Here is a 24,145-nt window from a genome sequence, read left to right as displayed (position 1 = left end):
AAAGAGGTTTGGTCTCAGCTCAGGTTTCTTTTATTAGTTTTTCTTTGGAGTTTTGAGTTCTATCTTTTGGCCTTTGGTCTTTCTTCTATGCAGCAACAATAACAAGTCTTGAGGTTTTTTTCGATCAGGCTCAGGTAAAATGGTAAAAGGTAAAGTGTTTTTTTTTTATAAAAAAAAAAGTAAAACATTTGTTTATAATGTTTTCTAGTGCCCACACATAGTTTAGTTTGAGGTATTTGAAAGGAAAAACTTGGTGGCATATTCCTTAAATTCTCAGACATGTGTGCTCTACAGCACAGTCTGTTTACAGTAGATTTAGTCTCTTTAAGAATTCAATTAAAGTAGAAGGTCTTTTCCACTGTGCTCAGCCTTTGTTTAAAAAACAACCAATTTCTGTGTGTTTGTGTACATTTCCTTGGATGGGTTTGTGTATGACGTGTGTGTTTGTATTCAGGCTTTTTGTGGAGATCCTCAACAGCTGCATGGACTGTGATGAGATCCAGTTTAAGGAGGATGGCAGCTGGGCCCCCATGAGGTCGAAGAAAGAAGTGCAAGAGGTCTCCTCTGCATCTTTTAACAACGGGCTGGATGGTGAGAGAGGCCATTAGGGATGCAAGAAAAGGTTGCTTTTGCATAAAGGTGGTGCAAGAGGCTTGAAATAATTAAATCAGGATTAAAGAGATGTGGTATGAAGAGAGAAACCATGCATTTACATGTCCTCCTCCTTTGTTTAGCCATTATCAGTTTTAATTTGGTGAAGCATCAATCATAATGCTGCTGAGTTCAGGGCCTGTCTCCACAGTAACGAACATAATGTACCTCACATGAGATTAGGGGAAATGTGTATGTGTCCATTGGAGCATGCTCACAGTATTTAGCAGTGCTTTGCTTTTTACTGTGCAAATTGAACATCATAAAAATGAGCACACAGAAACAAACTAGTCTGTTGCCGCTGCTCTTGAGGTTCATGCCGGACGTCTGCAGGCTCAGATCAGCGGAGCTCCTCATCATCCAGCCACGGCGGCAGCGACAGCAGCAACAGCAAGAAAGTGGAAGTGATCGACTTGACGCTGGACAGCTCTTCAGACGATGAAGGACAGGATTCACCGCCGCCGCAGCCAGCACTGCCTCCTCCAGTGAAAAGAGCGTGTCCTTCCTTGTCCCCGACCTCACCGCCCATCATCAACAAAGGGTCAGACGCACATATAAGGCTGTGATTTCACAGCCGTACAGTTTGTATTTCATGAATGTGAAAATGAGGCTGATTTAGCTGCTCATATGGGTAGTTATGTATCTAGAGGTTCAATTATTAATGAGTTTTGTGCTCATTTCACATCAGCAGCACTCACACTAGGGTGCCCAGTTTTCTTACCAAGGTTCATTTGTCTAAACTCCTTTTGGAAAGGTGAAGTTGAGGTGTAGAGGTGGGTAACTTTCCAAAAGACGAAGAATAAAGGCTTTTTTCATGCTGGCATGAACAGATGATTAGGTTTGAGTCATTATTTTCATCTGTGTGTAAATGTCAACATCTCACAATTAGATTCTTTCAGCTAACAAGCATACCTTATTGAAGGTTTTATATTTGAATATAAATAAATTTCATCTTCTAATAACATATGAATTAAAAGCCGTATTCTAAATACGTGGCTTCGCTACCTCCTCATGTCTAAACCTCCTTCTCTCTATCTGCCTCCAGGGTGTTGAATCTGCACCACCAGGCCTCTCCTGTGAGCCGTACTCCCAGCATGCCAGCAGTGGAGACCAGCTACATCCCTCCTGTCCCCCCACTTATCCAGGACTACAGACCATACTACCACACCCCCAGTGACCTGTCAGGTAATGACAAACAACAGGATGAAACAGAGAAGCAGTGAACTGATCTTTAGGTTAAGGGTCCACAATATTTTTATTTGTTGCATTACAGTATCTGAAAAAAACAGGTCTGTTTTATTAAACAAGGGTTAGAGAATAGTGGGGCAGCACAGTGGATTGGTGGTTAGCACAGTTGCCTCGCAGCAAGTAGGTTCCTGGTTTGAAACCCATCAGGGGCCTTTCTGTGTGGAGTTTGCATGTTCTCCCTGTGCTTGTGTGGGTTTTCTCCAGGTACTCTGGTTTCCTCCCACAGTCCAAAAACATGTATGTCAGGTTGATTGGTGACTCTAAATTGCCCATAGGAGTGAGTGTGAGTGTGTGAGGTTGTTTGTCTCTATGTGGCCCTGTGATGGACTGGTGACCTGTCCAGGGTGGACCCCTGCCTTTCACCCAAAGAGAGCTGGGATAGGCTCCAGCAGATCCCTGTGACCCTAAATAGGAAAAGGCAGGTATAGATAACGGATGGATGGAGAATAGTCGATGCAATTTCTGTTACTAATTTCAACTTATTTACCTTTTTAACCAGGACCATTTTAGTCACTCCTGTATTTGATTTTAAGTTTACAGTTTACCAAGCAGTCCAATTTTACTTGTAACTTAGTTTTAGATGTTATTTATGTATTCTAATGCTGTTGTTAAAATGCGTTTACTTGAGAATCCCATTAGACTCCTCTAGCTATATAATATGCCTCTAGCACAGACTGTATGTATTTGCATCTGTGAAACTGACTTTGTTGATACTGACTGTCTGTATTTGGTTTCCAGAGTTGAACTTCTTCTCTTTTCTTCAAGGTGACAATCATCAGGTAGGTCCCACAGTGATACCCTCGAAACAGTGGTTTGTTTAAAAATAAGGGCTCTGACTCGACTCACCACAAAAAAATCCTCCCTGCAATCCATGCAAAGCCCTGCAATTTGAGACATGAAGTTTGGTGAAACTGCACTTAAAGCAGCCTGCTGATACTCAGTTCCAGTTTTGCAAGTGAACAATAAATGTCAACTTCTAAAGAGTGGAGGCAGGAATCTGAGGGGGGTAAACCTGGACAAATGAAACCATCACTAGAGGCTTGTGAGGGGAATGTTAAATTTGTCTCCTGCTGTCATCTTGGTTACTGTCATTCACTGGGTACAGTCAGGAATTAATAGCCATCTGCTGCTGGTTTCCTCATGTCCAGTACATTTACTCATGAACGGTTCTCATGCACAGTTTATACCTGTGCGTTACTTGAGTTTTTCAATTTTCTGTTTCTACTTTAACCCTACTGCAGTTTAGGGGCAAAAACATTTTGATGCTCTGGACTCCATGACATTAATTTGATAACATTATGAAATATATTTAAGGGTATATTTTATATAAGATGTAAGATTAGATCAGATAAGACTTCATGGGATTAGGTCTAAGCTTGTGTAAAAAGTGAAAAAATTGTAAATAGCCCCTTTTTTGCAATCCTAAACATTACTGCATCAATAATTATAACCCTGTTATTTATATTTACTGTAGATAGATAGATAGTGCAGTTATCTTGCACCATCTGACTATTATAAGTCAAAAGTTAGTGATTTAGTACTTTGTTGTACCTCGAACGTCTCAATCTAGGAGCCACTTTTAAGGCTAAAATGATTTTTGAATAGCTCTTGCTAACAGCAGCCGAAATCAGTGGTTCTAATAAAAAACCTGGTTCACCATCTGTGCCAGACCATATCAGGCTGAGGCATGTACAATGAATGCCTTTTGTACTGTAGCACTCTGATTAAGTAGAAGAAAAGTATATAAAAGCAAAACAGCTTTAAAGTGCTGACACTTACAAAAGCTCCAAATCAACCATCACTGGGAATCTTGCCATTGATCTCAGACAGCCAAAGGTCACAGGTTCAGGAGGTCTCTGTCCTAAAATCTGGCACACCCCTGGTTTCAGGAGTTTCCACTAACTCGAGACACCCGGAGGCTGCTGTTTGATTTTAGATGTTTTGTGAGCACAGCCCTGGTAACATTACCCACCTCTAAATGTGACTAACACACCCATTCTTGTGTTACTCCGGTTCAGCATTACAACATGGTTATGGCAGCAGCGGCCGCCGCATCAGCCTCCGACGACCACGAGCTGCTTCTGAACCGCTTTCTGCCCTACAGCACCACCTCCTCCTCTGCCACCTCCCAGCTATTCCTCGACCAATCAGGAGCTGCGTCAGCAGCTACTTCGCTCACTGCGCCAACCAATGGGGCGAGTAACTCGGGCAGCAGCAGCTTGGTGTCCCCCAGCAGCCTCCGTGACACTCATTCCTCACACTCGTCTTCACACTCGGGATCACACACACACCCTGGGGTGGTGGCCAGCCGCAGCAGCACTGAAGCCGCAGTGGCGGCTATTTACGGGGGAATACCTGACGTGATATCGTTGGACTGACTCAAAGAGAGTCAAGACTACACTTTGGGTCCAGTTACGATCCAGTAAAAAATCTGGTCACAAACTGTTTGACTGCAGGCTGACGTTTTCATCCAGAAACTAGACTGGCCCCAAGTCTCCAAACTCTCAGCATTTGTGGAGTTGTGATGACAAGACTGCCTCAAGAGGAGCACTAATGTTATGAGTGGATAACTAACCTGAGGGTTCCCTTCACTAAACTGACCCGAGACCAGTACTGAGTCCTCACTCACAGGGGCTAGCTGTGGACATTGTGTTAGTATACAGACTTCAGATCATAAACCTGTCCAGCATGTGAACTCTTGTTACTGCTACACGAATACTGGTACTAACCTGGCACAAACAGCAGAATTGAGACACTACCTGAGCAAATACACAGAGGAAGAATGCTGTTTTTTACGAAAACAAGGCGTGGCCATGTACAGAGAACAAAATCTATTTTCCTCTTTTACTTTTGTATGTTAAATCGGGACGTTTTCAGGCTAGTGAGCTGCTTCAATCGTTTTTAAATTGAGTTTTTTTTCTCACATTAGCTTCTACATATGCCTGTTGCCATGTGATTATACTTTTCTTCTCTTTTACCACCATCCTGTATAAATTTTCCATTTGCATTGCTCCAATGTAAACTTCAATATTTTCTCTCTTCCACTTTTTCTCAGCTCATTTTTAAATTCACTTTCTCTGTCTTCAGATGCAGAATTTATTGATGTACTACTAATTTTATGCTTTTAAGTTATGTATGATATTTAAAAACTGTTTGATACATACATATATATATATATATATATATATATATTTATATATATGTGTGTGTGTGTGTGTATATGTATGTATATATATATATATATATATATATATATATATATATATGCCCTTTGACCTTCAGGTTAATGCTGTGGGGAGTGTTAGGTGCAAATTAGCGATTTCCGTCTTTTCATTTTACTTCTTGATTTCCAGGTTCTTGTTAAAACAGCATTTAGACATGGAGATTTTTCAAGACGATTCATCCTTACTAATTTAAAGTTTTGAGCTGGAAGAATTTGTTTAGCTTTTTTCTACAATGCCAAAAAAAATCACACACAGTACTTACGAAAATTATCCGAAAAATCAGAGTGCAGTTGCATCTGTTGTTTGCCGCAGTGCTTTGAGTTAGGTGTCGTTTTGTTTCTTGTCTTCTTAGTTTCATGTTTTTGCTCAGCGTTTAGAAAGGACTCACGATGATGGTTAAGCTGTCGTAGCACCATTAGGCCTTTTAAAGGGACAGGTATCCATGTGTACGACAGCTCAGCTGGGGCGAGTGACCAATTTAAACCGGTGCCTATTTGTGTGTGCGCTTCACAGCATGTTTAGGACGGCATTTTGAAACTCAACAGAATGTCTTAAGTGGTCACCTGCAGCCTCTGTCCCATTACTGTCTGCATATTGTGTGAAGATTTGACTTCTGATTTGACTTTTTCTTGAACAATCTAGGAAGTTGTCTTTGGGAAAGGTAGGCTCCTTACCTGGTTGCTTTCATTATGCTATGTGTAAGATCTCATCATTCCAACTTCTTACAATGACACACCACCAGCTGATTTAAAAATACATGACCTGTGTGGATTCAAAAAAAACTCTACAAGATAGTGGATGATTTGGAAATGTCAAAGCAACGTGGAGACTTTGAGTTACTTTAACATTGTCATTTTCCAGCTGAAAACACAGGGTTTGCTCATGAATGTATCACACAAGAGTGGACACACCTTTAGTCTGCGCTTCTGTTATGGTAACGAATCATGTGGTAGAGATCCACTGTAGTCTTACTAGTAACGTACGTTAGTCCTGTACCTCTCCTGCCCCATCAGCCATCCCTCCTCCAGCCTGTGTATCCTTGAAAACTTTCCCAGTCCTCTCATCAGTCTCCCCTCAATGTTCCAGACATGCCAGACATCCAACATGGGCAGCTCACTTCAAAACAAAGTATAACCACCACAATGAGATAATTACTGACAGAAAATACCTGACATCCCCTGTCCTGTCCTTCAGCAGCTAACAGGGAGACTGTAGACAACCCAAAATGACTCTGAGCCCCTCCCTGCCTCCTTGCTCTTGGCATCTTTAACTTTATTCCCAGTCCTTCTCGTGGGAACCAACCCGGCTCTCAAACTGACTCAGCCATTTGCCGGAAAAAGTCTTGTGCATTTCAAGTTTTGTGCAGTATTTTATTTATTTTGTATTCTTATTTCTATATATTATATTTTTACAAATGGTTTGATTTCCAGGAGAGGGGGTGTATGGCACTCTCACTCAGGAGCTGTTGTGATATAATTTTATTTAATACACATTTTATTATTCTTTGCCAGCAGTGCGATTTCTCAAAAATGTATTGTTGAATTATTTGTCATAGGAATACCTATGTGTATTTTATTGGGACACATGACGTGGGTAACACTTTATAACAAGGGCACAAAACATTGGATGTATTATGAATTTCTGTTTCTTAGCATTAGGAAATGATAGCCACTTTGAGTTTACATAATTAGTTAACATTAATGGATCATCAGTTCATGATTCATTCATGCTGTTGTTTAATAATTAATTGATATGCCACAAAATTTGCTGGAATACAATATTTCTTTTATAAGGTGAAATGAACCTTTATTTATCCCACAATAGGGAAATTCACATTGTCCCACCAGCAAAAGAATAAGGAACAACAAAAAACTAGCAGCGAAACAGTAAAAGGAAAAAGAAGGTATTAACAATAAAAATATAATATAGTGAATCTAATAATATTAAAATAAATATGACACAATTACATCATAAATATAAAGCAGTTTTTATCAAATGAGTAGCAACATGGTTGGAGCTCACAAATTTGTTCAGGAAATATGTGAAGAGCTGTTAGATGGATTCTGTGAACGTTTGTATGACATCCATGGCACCCAGGGGATGAATCCTTCTTACTTTGGTGATCCCTGTCTTTTCTTTCACCCTCAGCTGTATTTAATGTTTAGTGCGAATTAGTAAATGTTAGTATGCTAACATGCTAAACATGTTAGCAATGTTATTTTATTTATCCAAGTACTCGACAGGAAGGTCGTTCACAGGATGGTGAACTGTTCTTCTGTCTTTTAATGTAATTACAAACTCACTGATGTTGAGATCAGGGTTTTATGGGTGCCAGGCCATCTGCTGCAGGATGCTGGTTTTACACATGGGACCATATATTAGTAAAATCCAATAAAGACTCACCTGCTACCTTACAGATGTGATATAAAGACCATGGGGTTAGACATTGACATGCTGTTGTTTCTGTCTCACTATGAGTTTGATAAACACAGCTTCATATTTTAACTGGGGTTGTTCTGCTTTCAAACAGGTTGATCAAATCCATGAGTCTAAAAATGTTTTTTTCTATCGTCCTTTTCTGCCTAGCCAAATTTGGTGATTTGGAATTAGTTGGATATTTTTCTAAGTTGAGAAAAATCTCCTTCAGTAAGTAAACCACTAAAAATGAGCTAATAATTCATGGTCACAGAGCAGAAAACAAGAATGTTTTTCTAAGCTTGTCAAATGTGGATGTTTCATGTTTCATGGTTTCCACACAACAGCAATGTTATGGAACTAGCTTTCAGCTAATTTAGTGGCATATTATCTACCTGAGTTATTTATTAAATGGCAAATGAAGTTCTAACTAATCACAACTCAGTGACTCATGTTTTTTAATGAACAACAGGAATTACATATCCCTTCATTACTTAACTGTTTTTGTTGCTTTAATATGAAGTGTTACTTGCTAGTGATGAAGACATTGATCTTTAGTTTCCATCGTGTTAGTTTGATTATTAATCACCAGTATATGGATACTTGATAAGGTCACAGATAAATTAATGCATCTGATCATGATTTAATTTATTTAAACTTCTTTCCTCACGCTTGTCATGCAGGGGATTATGACTGCGCACATGCAGTGGGAGAGCAGACAATGTTGAATGTGTTTCTGTGGAAGTGCTCTACATACTGGGGTCTGCAAGGGATTATCAAAAAGTCAGACCCTGTGCCCATCTAACATGTTTGATTAAGTGTTCACAGCCTCTCCAGTGGCTGAAAATTGTTAGTCTGAGGGAGAAGTTGTCATTACTGAGCTGGGCTTTCTTTCTTACACTCCAAAAAATAGGTTTGTTTTGTTAGAAAATGTCAGATGGCATACAGGGATGAATAAGCACAGGGCTTTTACAATCTCAGTCTCTCTCCAACTTGTGTGAGGTGTGAGCGTGTGCGTAGTATTTTTTCTTTGCAGCAGCAGCAGCTTATGTGTTTGCTGGTTTGAACTGTGAGGACACTGGGGCAAAACCAGCAACTGCACAGAATAAAGTGAACTGAAAAAGGCCACTTTTAACCATAGTTACTATTAAAATGTGTTTTCAAAAGCTCTACAGGCAGCCTTGACAAACAGCGTGAACCTTTGGTTGTCATTATGTCTCTTATATAAAGGGAAAAGTCAACTATGTGTATATTATGTTTGTATGGAAACCTGAAAACTGAAAGTTCAGATCCAAATGTGGGTGTTTCATGTCTTTGTATGCTTTTTGTGTGTCAAATCAGAGTGAGAAAATAAATTAATTTATATATTTTTTAGAAAATTAAAGCTGTTCTATTATTAAAAAAGGACTGTGGCCAATAGTCTCACACAACTGAAAGAATTTTAAAGTTAGACTCTAGTCAACATCTGCACTCACTGCCTTAATATTAACAGGTTCTGTTTCACAGCTCCAATCCAAGAAATAACATAAAAAGGCTTTTCAAGGAGGTAAAGGCAAAGACAGTGTATAGAAGACCCTTGTCAGTTTGTAAAAATATACCAAGTGAAAAAAAATATTTATTACCTGCATTGGAAGAAATTGTTTACTTATTGAATGTTACCTGTTTATGTAGAAAAGTTTAGATGTAATAAAAATGCATTCTGGTATTTCTCTGTGGTTTCGTTATTTTTAAAGATTGTGTTTGTGTGTGTTTGGAGGAACATGTGCGATTTGAGACACTTTACCGGCCAGTTAATTTCGAAGTGACCACTGGGTGGCAGCAGAGACGCATTTACACATTGTCAGTTTGATCAGTTTGCCCGTGGTGCCAAGACAATTACACGCGTTTTGTCAACTCTGCCTCCCTCCCTGCGACGCAAGTTGTACTTAATATAAACACCTGAAATTAATAATATGGTGCTTGTTTTTAGACATAATGACCGAATAGCCTCCGTTTGGCTTAACAGTGATCAACTTGTCAAACCACATGTTCGCAGATAACCCCATCAGTGGAGCTGGTGGAAGTGAGGGGCGGAGGGTGAAGCGTTCCTTTCATCCTGTCAGTGCAATGCTGTCGGTGATAACGCGTTTTGGAAAAGAGGTGTGCGGATGAGAGGGTGGGGTGGAAACAGAGGGAGAAGTTGGGATGGAATCATGTAGGACTTATGACCAATCGAGCTCCAGCTCTGTTTGCACCTAAATGTTTTCATCTTGATTTTTAGATCATCGCGCAGTGTCTGCGAGCTGCTGACATTATGAATGAGCAAAATGAAAGCGCTTGTTTGAACAGGTCACTGACGCAGACGGACCGTTTCAGCAACCTGGAGGACATCGACGTGACAGCTGACGGGAGCCCGCTTCTGAGATTCCTCATCTGTCTAATTTATTCGGTGGTCTGCGCCGCGGGTCTGATAGGCAACCTTCTGGTCATCTTCTTCATCAGGGTCAAACAAGAGAGGAGGAAATCCAGAGTGAACTTCTTCGTGCTTAACTTGGCAGTGACCGATCTGCAGTTCGTGCTGACTCTGCCCTTCTGGGCCGTGGACACTGCGCTGGACTTCAGTTGGCCGTTTGGAAACGCCATGTGTAAGATCATCCTTTCCGTCACCGTGATGAACATGTACGCCAGCGTGTTTTTCCTCACCGCCATGAGCGTGACCCGCTACTGGTCGGTTGCCTCTGCTCTGAAGAACAGAACCGGGCAGAGATCTTGTTCCGCTAAATGGATCTCCGCAGTTATTTGGGCATTGGCGACTTTGGCGAGTGCGCCCACGCCGATTTTCTCCACTGTCAGCAATGTGACAGGAGAAAAACTGTGTTTGCTGAAGTTTCCTGGTGGACAATACTGGTTAGCTGTTTATCACATACAGAAAATACTTGTAGGTTTTGTGCTGCCAGTGTTCATCGTGTCCATTAGTTACATCTCGCTGCTGCGTTTCATCCGCAGCCGGACTATGAAAACAAGCAACCCCAAATGGAGATCCAAAGTCACCAAATCTATCACCATCGTAGTGTTGTGTTTCTTCATGTGCTGGATGCCAAACCATGCCATCACCTTGTGGAGTGTGCTGGTTAAAATGAACGCTGCAAACTGGGACAGAGCGTACTATATTGTCCACACTTACGTGTTCCCACTGACCATCTGCCTGGCGCACACCAACAGCTGCTTAAACCCGATTATTTACTGCCTCATGAGAAAGGAGTTCAGGAACAAGCTGAGAGGTCTGATACACAGACAATAGTATTTTTGGAGCGAATGATATGACTGAGCGCAAAATGTCTTGGCAAACATGAACCATGACGCACGGGGCGCGCACGGCAAGAAAGAAAAAGATTATATGTGGATAAACAGCACAAAAAGTAAAAAACAACATGCCAAGACTCTTTCATCGGTTGTGCTTAAAGAAAATCTTACTCCCGTCCGCGCGTCTTGTCTTTAAAGGCTTGTGTAATGTGGACGCAGAGAAACCATTACAGCTCGTTTAGGGCTATACACATAAGAACTGCTTATTTTGTGTGCAATATTACACGTATGACCACACTGACACTGCTTGTCAAGTACCATTAGGAGTGATGTATCTCTAAGTGACTGCCTGCGTAATTGCGCATTACAATTTGTACTCGAGTCATAATTGAACTTTTTCATCCATCTGTGTCTTAGCAAATAATGTAACCAGTGTATGATGTGTGTTCATTTGTATGTTTATTTAGCAATCAAACATAACCTAGTCACGTGCTGAAGAAAAGCTTAAAAGCTACATGTCATGTTTTCATAAAAAATGCGCAAAACCTGCATACACTATGTGTGATAATAAAAATGTGCTCAAGTTGCTACGTGGGCTCATTTTCTTAGTTCAGTATTGATATGCATGTGTCCTTGTATTCAACAGACAGGTACTGTAAGTGCTTCTGACTTGGCACATGGATTAGCTGTGAAACATGGAGGTGGGATTGTGCTGAATGTGTGCAAAATGTACAGGGGAGCTGACACTTGTAGATGGCACCAATTCTCCAGCCTGACATTGATTTCAAACACACTGCAAATGGTCACACAAGAGTTTTTAACGAAAAACAAAGGGAAAGTGTGATGTGGCCAAGTATGTAAGCCAATTTTAATTCAGTAGAACACCTTTACAGTATTTTCAACCTGAAGGTAGAGAAATGAAACCCACAATAAAATAAAACCCAGAGCAGCTAAAAATGGTCATCAGTAAGGAATGGCAACATCTCACCACAGATTTGCACAAAACTGGTATCATTCAAGCCCATGAGGGTTGAATCTATTATCAAAATCAAAGCCCAAGGTACAAAATCTATTGTATTAAATCAAGAGGATTTGTAATCACTAACATTTTATTGAGATTGCTCAGGGGTGTAGCACTGTTGTATACTGTAAACTGACAGGTGATAACAGTTCATCAGGAGATGAGAACAAGCTTGAGTTACAAATGACTGATGTTGCAGTTTGAACACATATAAAGGAGAACAAGAGTCTGTCCTGGCTTCAAACTAGTGTTAACTTTTATTGGATAGTAGATGTAATAGTAGATGTAATAAACTTAGTAATGGGTTTTTATGCTCAACAACAAGAGCTCCTCAATACCAGCCACTCCTCAGAGAAGAGTGGCTGTGTGCACAAGCACCACACAAGCTTTGTGTTACTGAATGAAGGTGTGAGCTACAGGTGCATCTGACGTTCTTGAACACATCCATATCAGAAACAGGGCTACATTTCTGTTTGACAGCTGTGAATAGCATTTGTTTTCTACAGTTTTATTGTTTAATGTCATGTTAAATATTTTGTACCTGTCTACCATGTTGGAAATAATTGAGTCAGAGCCAATAAAATCATTTTAAAATAAAGAACTCATTAATTAGTAACGTCAACTTTTAAATGGTACAACAATAAGGTTGTCTTAAATGTGATAAACAGCCTTCTCCGTCATTTCCTAAAGAGACTCCTTCAATAAAACTTCAATAAAACAAAGTGAGAGCTGGGAGTAAAGGGAAAGAGAAGCACTAGAGTAATGTTGTGTACTGGACCTCTCCTTATTCAGACTTTGTGAACTATTGGCCAAAGCTCTGTTTGTGGCCTCATAGGTGACATTTTGATAAGTGTCATCCCAGTTCTTCTGGTCTATGCTGGTGCTTTGATCTCAAGGATCTACCACAGATCTTGTAAAGGTCATCTCCTGATACTTAGAGGACTTACCACATTTTGGAGAAAACAGTTGCCGAAAGCACTAATAAGGCCTCCTCTGTGGACATTTGATTTGGGTCTGTGCTCGCTGTGCACTGAATAAAATCAAAGCGGGACTCGTTTCCAAGAAAACAAGGAGTGAGGCCATTACTGTAAAAGCAGTCCTCTAATTTGCCCCAGTTATAAAGACATGCTGTAAATAGAACTGCTCTTTTACTGCTTGGCACATAGTGATTGTCGTTCACCATTATGCCTTCCTAGTAAATTGCACAGCTATTGGTACATCATTAGATGATTAATGGGCGAGGAAGGAAAAAGGTCATTTACACAATTTTTGGTCATTTTTTTAAAATTGTATCTAAATCTTTGCATTAAATATTGAAAACATTGCCTCTTTTGGCCTCAAACAGATAAGAAATACCATCTGTGAAGTTTGGCGAAGTTACCAACAACTCATACATATCTGAAACATGAAGAAGAGCCCAACTCGAAAAGTCTGAAAGAGATTGGGGCCCACTGCTTTAATCTGTAATGGTGTTGTGTGTCTGTTTTGATGTCATATCTGGAAAGTAGCTGCTGCAGTAATAGCTGTGATGCAAATGTGTACAATTCACAGTATTTCCCTGTAAAGACAACAAGGTGACTGAAACCTAAACCAAAACTAGAATGAAAAGCTGCACACTGAATAACAGAAGAAAAGGACAAAAGGAAACACAGGGCATGTGTACTCAAACCCCAGGGGTTCTACTTACGAACACTAGGTTTCATCAGGCCACTAATTCCAGGTGACACTCTGATTGATTCTGGAAATACGTTGATTGTGTGATGCTCTTAGCAATAAAGCTTCTGCTTTTAACCTTGCTTTACTTATCCAGCAGAAACTCTAAAATGTCATGATTTCCGTCTCTGTAGAAGCTTTCAGTGTAGGTGCCTTTTGTGTAACATAAAGATGTTATGTTTGCTAGTTATGGCTTTGATGCTATATGGCTGTAACAGCTGTATGTGTCAGTCTCATTAGAATTTGTTTCATCCTCAATCTCAGTTTGTCTCTAATCAATACAATTTCTATTTCTGTCACAGCAAATGAGTCTGTCACCTGCTGACTGTCTGTCCAGCTGCTCAGGGAACAGTGAGTCCTTCACTGTGCTGCTGATGAGAAATGCATGTTCTGTCATACTCAGCCAAAATCGGTTCTCTTAGTTAGGTTTTGGACCAATATGGAGCAATGGCAGGAAGATGGTAGAATCCTTTTCCATATGTAGAGAAGAACATTACAACATTTTCAATGTAACATTTATTCCTTTTGTGTTATTGCAAATTTCATATTCTTAAAAGGTGAGTTGTGCAGACAGAGAGCAAACATCTCCCCGTAAAATAAATCTCTTTTGCATGCATCTAAGTATTTACTTTACTTATTTACTTTATTTATATGATGTTTGTTTGTACAATACCACCACCTAAGTTCCACTATAGTGCAATGTAAAAATACATTATTTTTTGACATCGTTTAATAGCAAACAAGCTTAAATGGAACAGAAATGTAGTAATTAATGGAGATTTGGGGAGTAAAATGCAAGAAAGTCACGCCTTTAAGATATTTTCTGCCTCCATTAAGCAGTGTCTCACCAGTAATCAGTCAGCCAGGGACTCAGTTCCTCAGTATCTTATACAATACTGTAACAATCTATCAGAAGAGACTGAAACTAGTTGATGGCTGGTGGTTATTCTCACTACACATCTTGGTATTCTAATTCATTGCCGCTTGTCTTATTTTATGTGTATCATATGTTACAATGGAGAAACATGGTAAAATCAGAATGAGATTTGGATCTTAAATTGGCCTGCCCTTATGCAGTGCACTTAAACACCTTATCTTATAGAGATGCATTACTCACAGATACAGTATACATGGATGGATTACTGAACAGGCCTCCTGCCATGGGCCCAGAGGGTCAACCATGAAGGAAAAGTATCCAAACAGCAACAAAATGCAGAGGTAAAATGACTGTGAAACAGCAACAGAGACATGTAGTGACTGGGAAAACCCAAACACTGCTTTGGTGACCAAAATAGGAACATCTTCAAAAAATTGACACAAAACAAGGAGTGCAATATGACTATGAAGAGATGCAAAATGGGCAAAAAATTATGAAGACACAAAACTACAAAAAAAAAATAAAATAAAACACACACACACACACACAGACATAACACCCAAATTTCTCTTGATCTGTCCACATATTGATACATTTTAAATTGAGAAAATAACGAGTAGCTGGATCAATATAGAGTTTAAGTGTAAAACATTTAAGCGAATATTTCTTTTTGCCAGAGGCGTTTTCAAAAAGCCTATCAGGAAGTAGAACTAGTCTAGAAACTGTGCCGAAAACAATCTGCTGCTAAGTCTGTGAGAACTTACACACATCACAAATGTTTGTTTTTCCGAGTTTCAGGGTTGGCGCATGAACGCAGCAGAGCTGGGTCAGGTGACCCAGCAGCAGGCGGGCCAGTCTCGGCTTCTCCTTGGCTGTGGATCCGATGTCGGACGCGTTTGTACCTGGAAGAAATGGACACTGGCAATGCACGAATCTGATCATTCCGAGATCCGACCAGTTGAGTCTGTGAATGGCGCCAAAACAGGACCCTAAACCTAAATTTCAAGAAGGTCTGTGCGGGAAAACAAAGCATCCCTATTAACGGCTGGAAGGGGGCGGGTTTGTTGTTGTTGTTGATGCTCGACAATTGTGGTCTCCAGGCGGGGATGGAGCCTGAGCCCTTATTTCTGCCTTTATATGTCGAAAACCCAGTTAAGACAAAGCCTGAGTGGACGCGTGTTAACTCTTGTCACGTTAGGTGAAAGCTGCAGGCGCAAAGCGGCCGACAATGTTGAGCTAACTGCTAATATCTGTTAGCTTAAACCTTCCTTTGTGTTGTGACTGAGACAAACCTGTCCCCGATGTGTCAGTGCAGGTTGTACTGCAGCTTGGCAGTGGTGGTCTGCACCCGTGTCTGCTGTGATCATTGTTGTGTGTTCACGTTAGTTTGTCTTTTCTCTCACAGGTGAAAGAGTCCTGTGCTTTCATGGGCCATTGCTGTATGAAGCAAAGGTTTGTCTCAGTGCTGTGAGTTGATCATTAACCTCAAAATCCATCTCAGCCGACAACTGACGCAGGAAATGTGTGTTTTTACAGTGTGTAAAGATCAACATCAAGGATAAGCAGATTAAATACTTCATTCATTACAGCGGATGGAACAAAAAGTGAGTATCTTGGTTTGGATCCAGTTTCATTTTTTCTCTGTATTTGTCTGTATTTACCTTGGATCCTCTTCTGGGCACATTCTTAGCGGTTAGATGATTTGTTTGTGTGTGTGTGTGTGTGTGTGTGTGTGTGTTGGGTCTGAATAAAATAAGGAGTTTTTTATTTTCATTGTGATCCTGTTTAAAGGTTTGCGATGTGTTTCGTTTGCAGCTGGGATGAATGGGTTCCTGAAAGCAGAGTTCTCAAATATGTGGACAGCAACCTTGCGAAACAAAAAGAGCTTCAAAAGGCCAATCAGTAAGCTTGACATTTTGTGCACACATGGTAGAAAGGCTGAAATATTTCTGAGAGACATTTGTTATTGTTACTATATATATTCATATTCCCATTACTTGTCAATAATTTCTTTCAACAGGGACCATTATGTTGAGGGAAAGATGAGGGGTTTAGCACCAAGCAAGAAGATCGCTGCTGTTCAGCAGAAAAATGTTGATCCGTAAGTTTTTCCACCTTTATTCGTTTTCAAAACTGATCATGTAAATGTTTCCCTGACAGTTTTGTCTCTGTATGTAGTGTAGTCATTGTGCTGGGTGAACACACAGTGTAACGTTGTACAGTACCATTATATTGTCTCTTATAATGCCTTTTTTTCCATTTCAGGAAAGTGAAAAAGGCAAAACAGAAGAGTAAGTAAAATGTCTTAGTATAAATATAGTATATAGTAAATATAGTATAAATATACTTGGTGTGTTAGTGGCAGCTTTAAATCAAACATGTTTGGTTTTTATCAAAGTTACAAGTTTAATTAACAGATGGGGACTGTAACATTGTAATATTAAAACTAAATGTTCGTCAGCTGTTTTAGCAACTTTTAAAATATGTCAATAGTGGCAAAGGTGTTCTATCAGTTTATATTAGATTATGTTTATATTGGCTGTTTTGAGGCATTGAGGCATTTTTCTGTGCACCTTGTTAGTCACATGTCTTTAGTAGTGACTAAGAGGTTTAAGTGCAGACTAGGAGCTTCGTTCTAATAATGTCATTCATTTCAGAATTTGTTTTGTATGTATTTGTGCCTTTTATCCAATACAGGCACTGTCATTTGGGGGCTTTTACTTTGACAGTCTGCCAAACTGATCTCACAGACTAATTTTTCCATCTACATAATGAATACAGTGGCTGTCTCTTTTAGTCTCAGGGCCAGGTGAAGGTACCAGCAGTGGGGAAATGCCACAGGGACCACGGAAGAAGAGGGCTCGGGTTGATCCCACTGTGGAGAGTGTATGTATCATCAGTTATTGGCAACCCCATTGACCCACATGAAAACATATCTGATTGTATAGCTGACTGAACACTTCATATGATGATGTTTTGATTAGGTATAAAGCACCTGCACAGTTATTGATTGAAAGCATAATCGATCATTTGAACACTGAATACAGTTTGCAGTCAGATGATACACAGCAGATTGAACATAATAAATTTCAAATGAAGGTCTGTAAAAAAAGAAAACTTTTCAGTTCTTTCTAAATTACTTGGATATTACTATTGAAAATTAACTTGTCATACAAGTAAAGTAATTGTGGGAGTGAGTTAAGCATGTATGTGGTCTATGTGAGGGATACAAACCAAGAAGTGAGAAATGTTCCTTACAGAAGCTTGGACACTGTAGAGGTAAACGCAAGGAATTTCTGGGAACACACACCCACTGAAATAATCAACAGAATGACCTGGAAATTCACAACAGGTCACATTTGTTTGGTTGTGTCTGTATCCAGGAGGAGATGTTCACAAACCGTGTGGAAGTGAAGGTAAAGATACCTGAGGAGCTGAAACCCTGGTTGGTGGATGACTGGGACCTAATCACCCGACAGAAACAGGTGAAAAAATACTGAAATATGTTGTATGTTGCTCTGTACTTACATAAAGTTCATACATCAAATCTATATAGGGACATTGATTTTAAATTGAATGATGTTGATAACAACCGTTAATAATTTTGTATTGAACCATCGAGCAAATCAATGTGACAAAAGCAGAATCAGTTTCTAAACATATATACATTTACATCAACTCTTATACATAAATACATAAATCTTCTTAAAACACAATTTAATTCAATATCCATGTAATAGCTTATATTTTATTAATTTTGGTGAGAGTTGTCTGTCCACAGGACAGAATATGTCTAAAATGACACCACAACATAAAACTGACTGGTTGTCATAAAGCTGAACACAAAAATGTAACGCACTCAGAGGCATGAAATAATGCACTGACAGTAAATGTTAGTTATTCTTGAAATTAACCTTCAAAGTGAGGAACAGCAATGTTGAATAATTATGTAAATACAAGTGACTGAAGTTTCAAATACAGTGAAGCATTTTCTGTTGTTCACAGTTATTTCACCTGCCTGCTAAGAAGAATGTAGAGACTGTGTTGGAGGACTATGCAAACTATAAGAAATCAAAAGGAAACTCAGACAATAAGTAAGAATAAATGCCTTTTGAATGTATTTAAATATAGAAAATGTGATGCAACATTGGTGATAATATGTTTTGTATCACTGCATGTGTCCACCTCATTACACCTCCACACTAGTAGTTACACCGAGTGTATAAATGATGGAAAATCATTTTTTATATTTCAGCCCATTTGCAGAAACTCAGCTGCTTTTGGGAAGTAAACAAAGTGTGCCACATTTCATCTATTTGATTCTCTTCATTTCAGTTCATTATGGATAACAATGAAACACCTAACTGCCAAGTTAAACATTTTTTGAGTTGTATGTTACACATTTGAACAAAGGTAAATTGAAAAGTATTTGCTATATTGGTGAATTTGTGAAGCATGCACGTCCTTATTTATTTTTCTTCTGGGTCTGATTATCATACGATTTCATTGCTCTTCATCAGCCTAAACCTCAGTTTGTCATGTTTAAACTACATCATAGCACAACAAAAATATAACTTTGAAAAATAATGTTAGTTTTTAATTTATTTCCTATCACAAGCAAGTTTTCAAATTTATAAACCTGATGGTTCTACGACTTTTGCAGTCCCCATGGAAGCTGTCTCTTTAAACCAATAAATAACTTTTCTCTCTCTCTCCCAATTTAGGGAGTATGCAGTAAACGAAGTGGTGGCAGGAATTCGGGAGTATTTTAACGTCATGCTCGGCACACAGCTGCTTTACAAGTTTGAGAGGCCCCAGTATGCTGAGATCCTGACTGAACACCCAGACATGCCCATGTCTCAGGTTTACGGAGCTCCGCACTTGCTGCGCCTATTTGGTAGTGTCCCTGAACACAGTGAAATACACTTAAATATAGAGTATACTGTAAATACATAAGACATTGCCACAGGCAGTCAGCTCAGACACACAGGCCAATACTGAGCCATCTTTTTCTAAAGCCATTTCTTGACTATTTCATTTCATTTTCAGAAAATTCTTTTAATACAGGTATAATAGTGAATACAATGAATTGGTAAGTTCTTATTTGCGTCTTTTTGAGAGAAATGTGTACTGTAAGATGACGTTTCCTTGGGTGAGACACTAAAGCCCAAGTTGCATTTGGTGGCTCTGTCATTGTTGTGTGGTTGTCTGAATGATTGTTGCTCCTGATGCAACAATTGAACTGCTGCCATCAGTGTGTGAGTGAGTGTGATTGTGTGTGCAAATGGTTGAGTGCACTTGAGTATAGAAAAGCACTATATGACAATTTACCAGTGTCTAGAGGCTTAAAGTACAGTAGCCTGAGTACATTTTAAGTAAGGCTTGTGAGATGAAGGCGCTGAGTTTACGTCGGGGTCAAAAAGATGAATAACTGTCATTTGAGTTTTTCAGCCTTAGCGATTATGTCTGATTTGATTCATTAATTAGATTTGCTGTATTAATGCAGTATTATTAAGGTGCTTTAATTGTTTAAAGTGGTTATCTTTAAAACAAGAATATTTCAGTCATCTAAAAAAAAAAAGTATTCCATACATATTAGATTGCACAGGGGGTATGGTATATTACTGTATACTGCAATAACTAGCAGTTTTACATTTACATAAGAATGCTGTGTCATTCTCCACTGTTCCTCACATACTGACAGTTGTCCCCCCTACTGACAGTTCGTATTGGAGCCATGCTGGCCTACACTCCACTGGATGAGAAGAGTTTGGCTTTGCTGCTCAGTTACCTCCAAGATTTCCTCAAGTAAGTTTCAACTCCCAACACACCATCAGTGAACCATCATTCTCAAATGTCATGTTACATCCACATCCATATTAGTGCAGCCAGGCGTGTTGCAAATCCTCAAAACATGAAATTGATTTTCTGCTCTGAAAACTATTTTCGCTCAGAGTGACTACAAACTCAACAACATTTCTTGACAGATCTGTTTGGGGTACGGTACTTTGGTTAGGAACTTATTTAAAATAGTTTCAGAGATGATTCATGTCATTAAATGTTATATAACTTCAAATGTAGGAAGAGTACCTACTTTCAGAAATGATTCATGCTACCTAGTTTGGCTTATGCAATGTGAGAAACACTGAAAAATAATCATAATAACAATAAAAAATGCTCCCAAATTGACTGGCGTCTAAAGAGTCTCATGTGTTAAATATGGAACTACAGTCTCAGCTGGGTTACCAGAGTAGAAAATTGATAAACACAAAGCTCTTCTTCTCTTCAGTACTTACACTGCTACATATGGCGGCATGGCTTTATTATACTGGTATCATTCATACTGTTAATGAACCAAAGAGACCCTATTTGCCACATCCACATCAATTCAGTTTGATTTTCAGACTAGAAAATCTGCAACTAACCATGTTAGATATACTTAAATAGTTGCACTCAATCTTTACACTGCTGATGCCTGTCTGGTTAAAATTCCTGTGAACACAGAGCTGCTGAAATTCATTTTAAATAAAGGGTAAATGGTTTGATATTTTGTTTTGTTGAGTCAGACTCCGTAAGCAAACGTGCTGACATTTTCTGGATTAAACATGTCATGCTCCTATATAACTTGAATATTTATTGAAGCAAATGCTTTATAGGGCGATATAACATTTAAATAACAATAATTTTACCTATCCTCCACCTAGACACAGTATAGTACTTGATCTTCTACAGTTTTGTTGTTCCATACACAACTAAAACAACAGTTACTGATGTTTTTTGAAGCAGGCTTTATTTGGCTGTTTTTGCTGCCCACACCTACGTGGATTACTTTATGTGAGTTCTGCAGACTAGCTCTGAATTTACTACAAGTAACAAATCTCTTAGTCTGTCACATCTTTATCCAGACAAACTTTAGTGAAAATCTTAACTGGACAGGTCTGCTATCTAGACTGTCATCTAACAGAATTTTCCATTCTTTTAAAGCCTGATGTACAAATGCCCTCAGGAAGCAGACAGCCTTCTATCTTATCTTAGTGTAAAAAGCCTTTCACATTTTTCAGATATTTGTTAGCTGGATAACAAGCTCAACATGGCAGCTTTCAAGAGACAAATTTACTGCACCTTTTAGCCATAACCATTTCTGTTTCACGTCACAAGGACAAACAATTTTACATTTCCTTCAGGTACCTGGTAAAGAATTCATCCACCCTCTTCAATGCCAGTGACTATGAGGTTGCACCCCCAGAGTACCACCGTAAGGCTGTGTGAGAGCTGTCAGCATACAGCACTCCTACCACGGCACGTCATCCCCCTCTCCCAGACCACATGTAAAATAACCATTACTGCCCTTTTAAGTGCACACTTGGATGAGATATTTCACTTGAACTGAAACACTTCCTCCTCAAAGGTCTCAGGAGTTTGACACAGTTAAGAAAGTCAAAACTTTTTAGCTGAGTCTGTCTCCTCTTTTATTGTCTCACATTTTGGTTGCACTTCTTTGAAAAGGAAAAAGAAAAAAACGTGTTTTTCTCTGTTAAAAGATGTTTTCACATGCAGCTCTGGTGTTTCTGTGTATTCCATCGCTGATAGATGGTCTGTTTGATATTTAATGTTGCATGCATGTCTGTATTCGTGTTTGTTCTCCTAACTGAGGTGCAATTTAATGCTGAACCACATGGTCAGCATTCAGCAATTGTTTTTGTATCTGTATCTTGTGTATTTGTATCAATTTGTAAAAAAAAAAAATATTTCTACACATTGTCTACACTGTTTACTGTGTTTTCTTTTTCATACTTTGTAAATTATTTGGTGTCATCTTTCAAAGTTTATTTTACAAAGTGTTAATCACTCATGAAAGAAGCTCAAAAATAATCCAGGAAGGCTCACAGCCACATTGAAATACAACTGTACTTGAGCACATGAGACATCAACAGCTTACACTGTACTATATAATTTACTTCATGAAAACTGACACATAAAAAGGCACTAATCAAGAAAAATTCTCACTAATGTGCAAATTTAAAATAAAAATTAGAATTTATTTTTTTAAAAATCAACTAAGCAATACAAATCCCATTTCAATTTGAGGTTATTCTGCAGTATTTTGCTAATTTAATTGACATTTTGTTGTGGCACTAAAAAACAACCCTCTTAATAATTACATCTATAAGGTGGGTCCCTTAATTGGCTTATCTTTTGGCCCTGTCTTGCAGTGGTGAGAGACATATCCAGATCCTTTACTACTAGTGAAATTATTCACTTACAAGTAACATCCCTAAATTTACAATTAACCAAGTGTAAAAAAAGGGGAAGTGGCCCTCAACACTTGAAAAAACGTGTTTCATTGTATCATAGTCTCACCAGGTTCGAAGACTTGTTTTTTTCTAATTTTGTGTTTACATGTTATCTTAATTAAATTAATTAGAGTATATCACCACTCAACAAAACCAGTAGCTAGTATTCCACCTCTGCAAAGCTGCTCTCATTATACAAAGAATCAAAGAAAGGTTTCAGGGTCCAGTGACTATTTTTCACCCAAAGTCTCATGAAAGTTGATTTGATTGTGACTTATAATAAAATGTATGTATGAATTTAAAAAAGCCCACCAACTAAGTATTGTACAGCAGTATAAGCAGTAAAACAACCTATACCATCATAGGAGTTGCACAAAAATTTACTTTTTTTTTTTTTAAAGGTGTCGCACAGTCTACACCAAAGTCTCAAATTTGATATTCAAGCTAGACATGGGGACAATGTGGCTACAATAACCCAGTACCCCCAGAACAACCCCTGGGCTGTGGAGTTTGTTTTGGTTTCACCTGCTCAGTGTCTACTCCTCCAGTCTCTATGGTAACGCTGTCGCCATGGAGATATATGGTGACACGAAGAGAGCGAAAATGTCTGCGGTGGACATTCAACCAAACACAGCGCTTTAATATGGGAGACCGGTTTTCGTTTCCCTTAAGAAATCGATAGTCAGCCTTCCCTCTAAAGACCGTTTCATAACTCTAACCCCAAACAATTTGTTTTTCTAAACCTAACTAGATTTTTGGGCCCACGTTGAACCAAGCCTTGACCGGTGCGTAACCTTAACCGTGGATTTATTTTGGTAACCATGACGACGAGCGACCATTTCAGAAGACGGGTACTATTGAGTTAATGTCACATAACATAGGCCAACGGGATAATGACGACAAGAAAAAAACAATATCTGTCCGCTGCATTTTATTGATCTATACACACGTTTGATATCCTAATATGTGATTATTGTTTTTATTATGTAGCTCTGTTTGAGTACGCTATTTATTACTCTATCGCTCTATTTCTTTGAGTGACTGCTCATTGCTCTAGGAGGGAAATACTAAGTTACACATAAAAGTCTTACAATCAAAAATCTGCTTACTATAGTAGGCCATGTAGTCTAATAGTAGGCTACTGTGGAACATCACAATAGCAAATTATTACCCTATTCTCAAATAGACCGATTTATTATTTGTATTACTCATCAGAATCGGCAAAGTCTTACCTAGTAACTAACTAGTCCCATGGTTATTATGGCTAGAGGAGTCAAAGGTGGACTACAACATTTCCTAAATGCTGTGGAGTAAAAATATTAAGTAGCAGTAAATGTAAGAACGCAAGTAAAGTACAAATACTTTAAAACTGTACTTAGGTAAAGCAAACGAGTATATTTGCTTTCCACCACTGGTGGAC

The 24,145-nt window shown here is 38.9% G+C and overlaps 3 protein-coding genes across 5 annotated transcripts in view; all 3 read left to right on the top strand.

Annotated features, from left to right (window-relative positions):
- Positions 1-9,243, top strand: part of LOC113137883 (E3 SUMO-protein ligase PIAS1-like) — a 43,700-nt gene extending 34,457 nt beyond the window's left edge. The window contains exons 9-13 of one of the 2 annotated variants that reach the window (XM_026319823.1): positions 455-591; positions 964-1,192; positions 1,697-1,836; positions 2,638-2,678; positions 3,918-9,243. In XM_026319823.1, coding sequence (XP_026175608.1) covers positions 455-591; positions 964-1,192; positions 1,697-1,836; positions 2,638-2,678; positions 3,918-4,277 — 907 coding nt within the window. In that variant the 3' untranslated portion in view covers positions 4,278-9,243. Of the gene's footprint in view, positions 1-454; positions 592-963; positions 1,201-1,695; positions 1,837-2,637; positions 2,679-3,917 lie in introns of both variants that reach the window. The other variant, XM_026319822.1, reaches the window with a different exon arrangement.
- Positions 9,244-9,645: 402 nt separating this feature from the next.
- Positions 9,646-10,836, top strand: rxfp3.3a1 (relaxin family peptide receptor 3.3a1). Its single transcript, XM_026320195.1, has one exon. It carries the CDS (start codon positions 9,832-9,834, stop codon positions 10,816-10,818), a length of 987 nt encoding a protein of 328 aa, XP_026175980.1. The 5' UTR covers positions 9,646-9,831; the 3' UTR covers positions 10,819-10,836.
- Positions 10,837-15,266: 4,430 nt separating this feature from the next.
- LOC113138244 (mortality factor 4-like protein 1) lies at positions 15,267-22,194 on the top strand. Of its 2 annotated transcripts, none has more exons than XM_026320542.1 (12): positions 15,267-15,441; positions 15,837-15,883; positions 15,968-16,035; positions 16,247-16,333; positions 16,452-16,532; positions 16,697-16,722; positions 17,229-17,317; positions 17,815-17,916; positions 18,437-18,525; positions 19,156-19,294; positions 20,155-20,239; positions 21,616-22,194. In XM_026320542.1, exons 1-12 carry the CDS (start codon positions 15,402-15,404, stop codon positions 21,624-21,626), a joined length of 864 nt encoding a protein of 287 aa, XP_026176327.1. In that variant the 5' UTR covers positions 15,267-15,401; the 3' UTR covers positions 21,627-22,194. The 2 variants fall into 2 exon arrangements, with proteins under 2 accessions (XP_026176327.1, XP_026176326.1); XM_026320541.1 differs by having other exon boundaries at positions 19,156-19,328.
- Positions 22,195-24,145: the final 1,951 nt, after the last annotated feature.

The sequence above is a fragment of the Mastacembelus armatus genome, chromosome 3, assembly GCF_900324485.2.
Source record: "Mastacembelus armatus chromosome 3, fMasArm1.2, whole genome shotgun sequence".
Taxonomy (NCBI): Eukaryota; Metazoa; Chordata; class Actinopteri; order Synbranchiformes; family Mastacembelidae; genus Mastacembelus; species Mastacembelus armatus.
This window is presented reverse-complemented; position numbering and strand designations above follow the sequence as displayed.

Coding starts and splice junctions, on each gene's coding strand:
- LOC113138244 (XM_026320541.1), top strand. CDS start 15,402: ATGGCGCCAAAACAGGACCCTAAACCTAAATTTCAAGAAG. Junction 16,334..16,451: donor GAGCTTCAAAAGGCCAATCA/GTAAGCTTGACA, acceptor TTCTTTCAACAG/GGACCATTATGTTGAGGGAA. Junction 19,329..20,154: donor GCACTTGCTGCGCCTATTTG/GTAGTGTCCCTG, acceptor CCCTACTGACAG/TTCGTATTGGAGCCATGCTG.
- rxfp3.3a1 (XM_026320195.1), top strand. CDS start 9,832: ATGAATGAGCAAAATGAAAGCGCTTGTTTGAACAGGTCACTGACGCAG.